Source organism: Peromyscus leucopus, chromosome 5 (assembly GCF_004664715.2).
Source record: "Peromyscus leucopus breed LL Stock chromosome 5, UCI_PerLeu_2.1, whole genome shotgun sequence".
Lineage (NCBI taxonomy): Eukaryota > Metazoa > Chordata > Mammalia > Rodentia > Cricetidae > Peromyscus > Peromyscus leucopus.
This window is the reverse complement of record NC_051067.1, coordinates 7775893-7785840: the sequence shown is the minus strand read 5'-3', so window position 1 is coordinate 7785840 and position 9948 is coordinate 7775893. Positions and strand designations below refer to the sequence as shown.

General features: G+C 52.0%; 1 protein-coding gene across 1 annotated transcript; it reads right to left on the bottom strand.

Moving 5' to 3' along the window:
• Positions 1-1899: 1899 nt before the first annotated feature.
• On the bottom strand, positions 1900-3584 carry Neurog1 (neurogenin 1). The gene has a single exon (XM_028863847.1). The coding sequence runs from the start codon at positions 3321-3323 to the stop codon at positions 2598-2600; it is 726 nt and encodes a 241-aa protein (XP_028719680.1). The 5' UTR covers positions 3324-3584; the 3' UTR covers positions 1900-2597.
• Between the last annotated feature and the right edge of the window lie 6364 nt (positions 3585-9948).

Sequence of the window (9948 nt, the reverse complement as noted above, 5' to 3'; positions counted from 1 at the left end):
CCCCCCCCCCAATTTGAGGAGATGAATGAGGCTCTGCTGTAGGAATAGCGAGGGCCCTGAGCAAGAGAGAAGCATTTTAAATTATCTCCCCCTTTTTTTTTCTTGCTTGAGAGCTACTGTATCTGTACTTACGTTGGCGTGTGTTTCTTAGGAAGAACTGTAGAAAACGTCATGGGTAGCGATGCCCTCCGCTACGGATGTCTTTAAAGATGCTCCTTGTGGAAAGGGGCTCTGGGTCCTACACCTTGGAGTTGTAAGTCTGTTGTGGTAACCGAATAGAGAAGACCGGGTGCTGCTGCTCTTGGGTCTTGGGAAGGATGTCTCCCTCTTTTTGTGCTGCTGCTGAAGGCAGCCAAGCCTCAGCCAACTCCAGCTTTCCCAAAGATCGGAGAGGCTGAAAAGCCCGCTCTGCTCTTTCCTTCTCCATGTGCAACTACTTCATAGCTGAAGAGTCTCTCCAAGGACTAACCTTGTGTTCCTGAGGCCTGAGTCGTTTCCCAGTATCCTCTGTGAGGGAGAGTCTAACACCTGATGCAGACATTTGGCTCTGGGAAGCTCAAAGCTGGTGGTATAGATGAGGAGGATCATCCAGCAGGCCCCAGGCTGGGCTATCCTAGAGGCAGCTTCTAGAAGGAACGATTGATTCTACTCTCAGGCTTCACAACTTCCTCAGATGTCTTAAAGTATTTGTTCCCTGCTCTGGGGCAATTAGAGAAGGTATCCAATTTTCCAAACCCTTCTGGAAGGTAGCCTTCTTATCTGACACGGGCATCTTGCCTGTGGCAGGACTTAGCACTGCTGGCTTGGCCCGACATATGAATTTGTGGATCCAAACCACCAGGACAGTGCAGGAGAAGAGAAGATTTCCATCAGAGGTGTTTACTTAAAGTTTTGCAAGCCCCCCCCCCCACCAATAACTGCATTCATCGAAAGGGGCTGCCTGATGTGTGGGGTAGGGGATGTTGTCCTACCCCACAACTTGTGAGATGGGGCTACGGGAACGACGCCACTACAGGAAGGGGCTTCTTGTAATCATCCCCGTTCTGAAATCTAAAGCAGTTGTTTCTGGCCGGCCGGCCGCGGCTGTTAGCTGATTGTCAGACCGAACACGGCAGCCAGAAAAGTCCCCAGTGGGATTTCTCTGGCAACAAATGAAAGCCCTGGCGATGGCCCCTGAGGACTGGCTGGGCAAAAGCCCTTCTCTGTGGGAGCCCCTCCCCCTCACTTGGAGCTACAGTGAGTATAAATGCCTGTGTGTGGTGGGCTACCGGCACCCTCGCCCACAATTTTAAGGCAGCTGTGGACCCCACTCAGGGACTTCACAGCAGCACAATTCACCCCACTCCTCACAGCTAGGGTGACCTCAGCCTCAATAGACAATACTTTAAAGGCATTGTTTACAAATCAATTTCCCCTTCTAAATAGGCTGCTCCAGGAGTAGACCCTTCTGCTAGCCCGGCCCAGGCCCACCTGTCACTGGGGCTTCCCAGCCAGTGACCACACTGTATTGATCTCTTTAATCCCCTCCCTTTGAAACACAGAGCCAGCTGATGTGGAGTTCCTAAAAGACTCCCTTGGCCCCTACCTCTACAGGTAGCTGCAGATCCGGGGCTAATTCCCTACTAAAAAGTCTTAATTGGCTTATGGGGTGCCTGAAAGATCCCCCTTGTTTACAAGGTGAAAAGAAATGATGGCTCAAAATGCCCTAATCTGTCTCAGGCTTGGTGGAAGTCAGGTGCGTTTTTATTTTTAACTTGTTTTTGAAATAGGATTGGAGGGTTTGGAGACAGTGGGATAATGTTTCACTTTACAGGTAGAGCCGCCAAGAGGAAGGAAAAAAAAAAAAGCCCCAGAGACACTAATATTAGGCAAAGAAGCTGGTGACTTATTGCTTTCTTATTTTTTATTTACACGAAGCATCTGCAGTACAAAAATGTAAACTTTGATAGCTCATAATAATAGAATAAACTCTTTATGTACAAAAATACATTTTCATATGAATGAAGCATCCTGAATAAATTAGAGCACCCTCCTGCCCAGGGCCTGAATAGCTATGCAGTGCGCAGGTTCTTCCTGGAGCAAGCCCCCAGTGGTGGGGGTCGGGATCCATAATGCATGAAGTCCACTCTTGTGTCTCCTTTTTAAGCCTTTTCATTGTATTGTCAGCCGGCTCAAACCGAATTTTCATGCTCGTTTTTCTTCATTAGAGTTCTACAAATTGTAAAATTGACTTTTCACCTCGTCTTCAGGGGCTCATCTGTCCCTTTTCCAAATCACACTGAAGTGGTGGCTGGGGTCAGGTCTGAGCCAGTCACAAAGGAGGTTTTGTGGAGTTCAGAAAGTGCAAAACGAAGGGCCGGCTGAGGGCGAGCAGGAGGGGCCGGTGCTGGGGGCCAGAGACGGCGGGGGGGGGGGGGCTCAGCAAGGCTGCAGCGACCTAACAAGTAGTCAGGTATCCTCAACTCTTTTAAGTTCCCAGTGTCCACCTGGGAGGGGTGAGGGTGGTCCTGAGGGTGGTCCCTGAGGCCTCAGCCAGTTCCCCATCTATTGCTTATTGACTGGGGGAGGAAGAGGGTAATAACGTTGCCCACACAGGCCTAGTGGTACGGAATGAAACAGGGTGTCGTGTGGAGTAGGTCTTTGGGCAGGCCAGGGAAGGAGAAAAGGGGGTCGCCGGGACCGTAGGTGAAGTCTTCTGAGGCTGAGGGACTGCTGGGGTCAGAGAGCGGCGAAGCTACCGTGGCGCAGGGGGAGGCAGCAGCTCCCGAGCCCCAGGACTCCGCGTCGCTGGTGGGACTTGGGGGCCCAGGCAGGCAGGGGGTACACTGTGGAGGCAGGAGGCGCTCCCGGGCACCGCCCCCGGGGAGCCCTTGATCTGCCAGGCGCAGTGTCTCAGCCAGAGCCCAGATGTAGTTGTAGGCGAAGCGCAGCGTCTCAATCTTGGTGAGCTTAGTGTCGTCGGGGAACGAGGGCAGCACACTGCGCAGTGCGTCCAGAGCAGCATTGAGGTTGTGCATGCGGTTGCGCTCGCGATCGTTGGCCTTGACCCGACGGCTCCTTCTCAGGGAGTGCAGTAGCGCCTCGGACCGCACCCGCGCGCGACCTCGCCGGCGCCGGCGTTCCTGCTCTTCATCCGGTGCACTGGGAACATTCGAGATGGTGGGCGCACTCCTGCGGGCTGGCACGGACAGCCCCGAGGTTGAGGCTAGGGGCTGGAGCCTGGCACAGTCGTCTTCGTCCGTAAGGAAGCTGGACAGGTCGCTGCTGCTGTTGCTGCTGGCGCAGTCGAGATCCGAGAGGCAGGTCTCCAAAGGGGCAGGCATCCTGGTAGTGTGCAGGACCACGGACAGGAGGAAGTTTAGAAGGCTTGAGTGTGAGCCGATGGCACAGCCGTCGAGGCGCACTTACTTTCGGTAGGACCGGGGGCTAGTCTGTGCCTGCTGCAGGCGGGAGGGCCAGGGAAGATCGCAGGGACTCCGGGGGAAATGGGCTTGGCCTCCTAGCCTCGCCTGCAGGGGCCACGCGCCCGACTGGTCTCCCGAGTGATGTCGCCGGCGATCAGATCAGCTCGTGTGAGCACCGAGTGTGGCACACGACCGGCCTCAGGACCCCTTAAGTACGGCGCACAACAATGGACGCCCCCCTCCCTGGCCACCTCCGCCCCCGAGGCGGCGCGGGTGAATGGAGAGAGGCGGCAGGTCAGCCCCGTGCGGCGCCGGCTATTTGCATAATTTATGCTCGCTGGAGGCCGCCCCCCGCCCAGCCCCCCTCCTGGAGCGTGCCCGTAATTACTGCGGGCCAATCGGTGGCCCTGCCTGCTTCAGGAGCCAGATCAAGCGAGGGGGGCCCGGGCGTCTCTGGCAGGGAAACCCGGGCGGGGGCCGGGGGCGATTAGCGGCCGGCGGAGGCACGCTCCTCCCAGGGCAGTGCCGGCGCTGGTAGCCGGGGTGGGATGGGGAGGCGGGGCCCTGGCAGAAAGCGCGAACTGCGCGGCCCGTGTTGGAGAACTGGGGTTGAGGCTGGAGTCTGGGTTCGCATCCCTTCTCCTGCTGTTGAGGGCTCTCGTGAATTTGAGCTAGTAGCTTCCCCTCTCCCAGCCGTCGCACGTCACACCTTTATTTAAACGGAGTGACAGAAGTGTAGCGTTGGACGATGATGTTAGACCATTTTAGTAGGTCCCTGGTCGGGCGCTTTTTAAACCCTGCAGCTCCCTCTGAGTGACTGTGTCCAAACAGACTGGAGAGAGGACCAGCAAAGAGCCACAAGGCTCAGGGAGGGGAGATAGGTGTCCCTGCTCTGCCAAAGTTAGTGAAGAAAAGTGCAAGACGGGAAGCAAACCTACAGTAAAGGTCCAATGGGTTCCCAGGCTGGGCTGGTCCTTGGCGGACCCACTCCCCTCCCACCCCCACCCCCACCCCCACCCCGTGCATCCTCCCCCCTCAAAGACTCACTAAGTAACAGGGGTGTGTCTCTCCTCTTCTCTGGAAACCTTGCTCTCTCCATTTCCAAGAATCCTCTTGTGCCTCACGTTTTGGAACTGTGCCAGCCTCAGGGGCCCACACCAGTACCAGCTGGCTAAGGGACTTAGCTTCTGGGCAGGAGAGAGCTGTCCCACAGAACGCAGAAGCACACAGTATAATTCCATCCCCACACATTCTGCCCTTTCGGCTATAAACTTGCCTATTCCAACAGAGGGTCCCCGTTCTACAGGTCAAGTTTCCTGTTTGCCAGAGAGCGATAGAGGCCCAGGCATTCTCTCAACTGCACTTGAGAGGAAATATTCACTAAGGAACAACCCTGGATTGTGGTGTCAGGTATTAAAAACAAAAGTAACACTCTGAAGGTCTTCCTCCTCCTCCTCCTCCTCCTCCTCCTCCTCCTCCTCCTCCTCCTCCTCCTCCATGATATCTGAGTGGTGGCCTCACAGGCAGTGTTCCTGGCCTGCTGTCCTCAAAGGCACTCTGCCTGGGACACCAGCACCTTGGTGGTGAAGGCATGGCCTCTTTGCTGGCTGGCTAGCTCCTTCCCTCCGTAGCAGCCAATGTAGATGCAACCAATGCAAAAGGCTAGAACACAGTTACAGATAAGAGCTTGAGTTCTGTGAGAAGGGGCAGGAAGTGGCTGTGATCAGATTATTTAAGAAAGAGTAATTGTTGACAGATCCTGGGGCATCTCAGGAGCCTAAGGGCTACTGGGAGTCTTGCAAGCAACGATAGCCCAGGGGCAGACCCTGCTTCTTGCCTCTTTCTGTCCCTGTGCCTGCCTTTGGTGGTCCCAGGATACCAGCACCAGCCTGATCTTGTGACACTTCTGGGTCCTGCATTTGTTTCTTTGGGCTTCCGTGGAGATTACCACAAAGTGAGTGTGTTAAATCTGAAGAAGGTTGTTCTGGAGCTCAGAAGGCCAAAAGTCCAAAGCCAAGGTGCCTACCTGCTGGAGGATGTGAGGACACAAGGATGTGCTTTCCTGCTGTTTGACAATTAGGCCATGTGATTTAAAGTTCAGTCCCTCAAACTGAAATTGGGCTCTGGGCTGGTGACATTTTAAAGGTCACTTGAATCATGGCAACAACCTGGAAGAGCCATTGGCCAGCGGTAAAAGAGGTGGCCAGGAGCTAGCAGAAGTCCTGACCAGGCATTTCCCCACTTGTCTTCTAAGCTTACTCTCCAACCTTCCCATGGACTGTCCAAAGCACTCTTTGTGGGATTTCCCTGCTCCCATTTGCCACGTTAGTGTCTGTGACTTGGCAGACAGAGCAGGGCAATGCTGCCAAAGCCTAGAAATCTTGGCTCACTTCATTTGGGGGCAACCTAGAGACAAGGTGGATGGCTTGCTCCAGGTTGGGTGTTGTATCATCCTGGGTGCAGGACATTGGGGTGACTGGCTGAGGGAGGCCCTGACTTCTGATTATTGTTCAGTGGGGGGCCCAGTGCTAATAGAACCCACGGAGATTATTCTTTCAGCCCCTGTACCTCATACACGGGAAACTGAGGCATGATGAGATGAGGGGGTCTTTCCCCCAGGCCACCTCATGTGGCCTGACTAGTGCTTTTCAATTCCACCTTGTGCTTTCTGTCACAGTTCACAAGCAGATCTGCTCCAAGCATCCACTGTGGGCTAGCCTCAGTCAGTTCTCTGAAGAGTGTCCGTCAAGCCTATGGTCTTGAGAGAGGGGAGACATAGCTGTGAAGGGCAGTTGTGAGCATCTATCTCATGGTGTGTGTGTGTGTGTGTGCGGGGTCCTTAAGGAGCAGATCCGAAGAACACTTTCCCAAAGGAAAGCAGTGGTCAGGCATGGCTTCTTGGCAGAGTCAGACTTGAGAGGCCTTAAAAGAAGGCTCAGATGTAAACAGACCGTCTAAGGGACTGGGGTGGAATGACTGTAGAGATGACAGGCAGTTGTGGTGGGCCCTGAATGTCTCCTCCTCTTGTCTTCTCTCTGAGCAGGGATAATGCTTACATTTGTTCCGTGTTCACTGAGCAAGGATATTGGCAGAGGAGCAATATGGAGCAATATGATTGTGGCCATGTAAGTGCCACAGCCTGTTTGCCACCCACAAAGCCACGTGCCCTGCCCGATCTGGGCTCTATCTGACCAGAGAAGATACTTTTTCACATGTACACAAGTGGATCTAGGCTTTCTCCCTCCGTTGCCCACCTTTCTTCTCTGACCATGAGTGGCTTGACCAGGTGGGCACCTCCAGCTTGCTCTTCCTGCTCTTGTAGCATCCACTTCCTGGACAGGAGTGATGCCCACTGGGTACTTTTTATTAGTATATGAGGCTTGAGGGCCCCTCCTATAAGATCCTCCCAGGATAGAGCTGGCCCTGAGAATGACAGGTGACCCCAGGACTAAAGGGCTTGCCGCTGCTGTGAGGGGATGTATTCCTGCTAGGGAGGTGTCAGTTTCTCCTGCCACCTAAATCTCAGCCCGCTAACCCAGGGGCACATCTGTGGACACTCCCATTCCCAGAGGACAATAGGATGTGATCTGGGGACGTAATAGGCCCAACCACAGCAGGTGTTGAGGTGGCGATGCTGTACCAGGTGTTCAGGCTACCTCATGTGTGAAGCATCCAGCTGCCAATCTGCTGAGAGGGTAGAGTAGGTGAGGCCCAAGTCTTAAAGGACTAAGGGCTGTGTCAGGGTGGCTGGGGTGGTAGGTGAGGGGAGGACCACAGGAACACCTAAGTCTAGGCATCCTTAGACACGTGACTCAGGGCTCCAAGGGGAGGCAGGGAGGCAGTTTTACTTCCATATGGAGAAGACCTTCCTGGGATCAGCTCAAGTGATGATGAAATAGGATTTCTACAATCCCAGAAGGAGAGGAGGGGCTGCCAGGTTGGTGCAGAATTCCAGGGTCTCTAGAGGGCTTTGGTTTTATTTATTTATTATCATGCATAAACAAAATAGTCTTTTGCATATAAGGCTAGTTTCAGGACTTTAAAGCGGCATCAAGTTATAGCACTTGTAGGACAGAGGTCCTTGGCTGGACCCAGTTTGTGTCCGTGCTGGACATCTTTCTCAACTCTGTCAGTGCCTCAGTGACCACGTGGATGGCTTCATTTGGACTCAGTATCCACAGCCTCGCAGCCCTTTGTGGAGGCCTTGCGGAGCCAAATGGCTTCTCTGCCACTCACCCCACCTCCTTAGAAACAAGTCTGACAAATGATCTGTTAGAGATCCCTAGCTGGCAACCAGGCTGGCAGGTTGTTGCCCTGAGATTACAAGTTTGGGGATGATAATCTGAATGTTTGTGGGGACACTGTCATATTTCATCATTTTTCATCACCTTGAATTGATTAGATCAAATATTAATTCCAAGTCCAATATATATGGATGCTCAGCCACAAATCATGACAGGAAAATGACCCTGCTTCCTCTGGCAGAAAGCTACGCTGAGGAATGGGGCTGTCAGCAATGATGATGTCTGCAGGTGAAGCCTGGGCGAGGAATTTTATAGAATGGGAAGTGATGGCCATAGCCACCATTTCTAAAGAAGTCGGTCTCACTCCGATCTTTGTTTGATTTTATTGTTGTTGTTTTTGTTTGTTTGTTTCTGCAGCTGTTTGGGGGGAAGGGTGGCATTGGTTTTATGAATGGCATTTAGAAAAATAATGTCACAATATTTTTAGGAATAAAAGGCCAAAAATGTGCCGTGGCTCAAGAGGAAGGGCTGGAAGGAGCAGGAGTGGGTCCTTCCCTCTGATTAAGTACACTGCAGACATGCAGTTGTGTTTCCACATAAGAGCAGCAGGGTGGGGTTGGAAAGGGGAAACAATTCCCTATTTTCTTTATTGATGACCCATGACAGTCGTGGAAGGGGGTGTAAAATGGAGGGGGAAACGAGGCAGGAGGGGGGAAACAGAGGGGTCTTTCAGTGACAGAGCAAGGAAAATGGCAAATTATCCATGGTTTCCCGAAATCCGTGGAGGCCCCCTCGGCCCCTGCCCTGCTAAAAACAGTGCCGTCTGTATGCATTTGGCACCTCAGAGATGTCTGCTTGAAGATTCCCTGGCATTGTGTGTTGGTGTGTTTAATTGTATACAATATGCACAAGTGAGGGAAGAATCTGTGGGTCATTGGGAGCCATGATACAAATCTACTTTATTTTAGTGCAAGTAAGAAATGCCTCCCAAATAACGCTGGACGATTTGTCAGCTAAAGAAATACCTTCTGCAAGCTGTTTTTGAGTCGGAGTGGCACTGTCAGGTCTTGCTGGTGCAGGGGGATGATATGTGCTTAGGATGGCCATAAGTTTGAAGTTTGTGGTTTTGGGAGAATCTTGGGGAAAACAATGTTCTTTTTGTGCCCAAAGGAGAGTAGGGGAGAAAGGAGAGTGGGGGAGAAAAGAGAGTGGAGGAGGCTTAAGGGGTGTGCAGGCTTGTGCAGTGAGGGGTCGTAAGGATTCAGGCCCAGAATGAAAAGGGAGGGGCTGGGGGGACTCCCCCCCCCCTCTGCCAGGAGGCTAGGAATCATCAGATACTAGCTGCTGGAGGCCAGGGACAACCAACCTGGAACTCTCTGCAAAGCCTGGGAGTTCTGCCCTGGAAGATTTCTTGAAGTTAAATCCTCTGGATTTAGGAAAAACAACAACCCCCAAGGCCCTGCCGATGCAATCAGAAGGCTTGGCTCCCCCAATCCAGTCTGCACCTGCCCTGGGGAGCCAGGTCACTAAGGCCAGAATTCATTTTGCTACATTTCATTTTTATCTGTGTTGTGTGTTTGTAAATCTCAATAACGTCTTAATTGTGGAAAGGAGAGAAATATGGAAAACGCTGCATGTGTATGAGTCAGGCATGGGGACTTGCAGGAGAGGGTGTGCAGAAGAGGTCAACATGAAAGTTACCCCAGTGGCTTGTGCAAAGCACTCAAAACTGAAGCCCGAAGCTGGACAGCTTCCCTCCTTCGCTATCTTAACACTTGGCTACCTAACTTCACGTTAGGTTCCAAACACAATTGCATTTTGTTTGCAGTAATTAAAATGTTTTAATGAGACAACCATAAAATCCACCATTAATTATTTTATTTCAAACACTTCTGCCTCCTTTTGAACCAGGTCTATTTAGAAATAGTTTAGAGAGGAGCCCGCGGTTTTATTCTTTCCTCTGCATTATGCACAGGAGTGGAGGAGTCATTTATAAATAATTACACAATGTTTTGGGTCTTTGGGCTTGTATAATATATCAAAGCGATTAGTACACTTATTGTCCCGCAGTAAATGCTTTTCTCCCTCCTCCTTTCAGTTTCGCTAGCCTTGTCTTCTAGTTAAACCTTTTTCTGGAAACCCTTTGTCTTCTTCACTCTTTTTGTTTGTTACAGTCCAGGGGCATTCTCCTTATTCAAACTCTCGCAGCAGGGGCAAAGAAAGCGGCTTCGGAGGCAACTCAAGTTTTACCATAACTTTCTGGCATTTTCTTTTCTTCTAGTTTTCCCAGACTTCCTAGG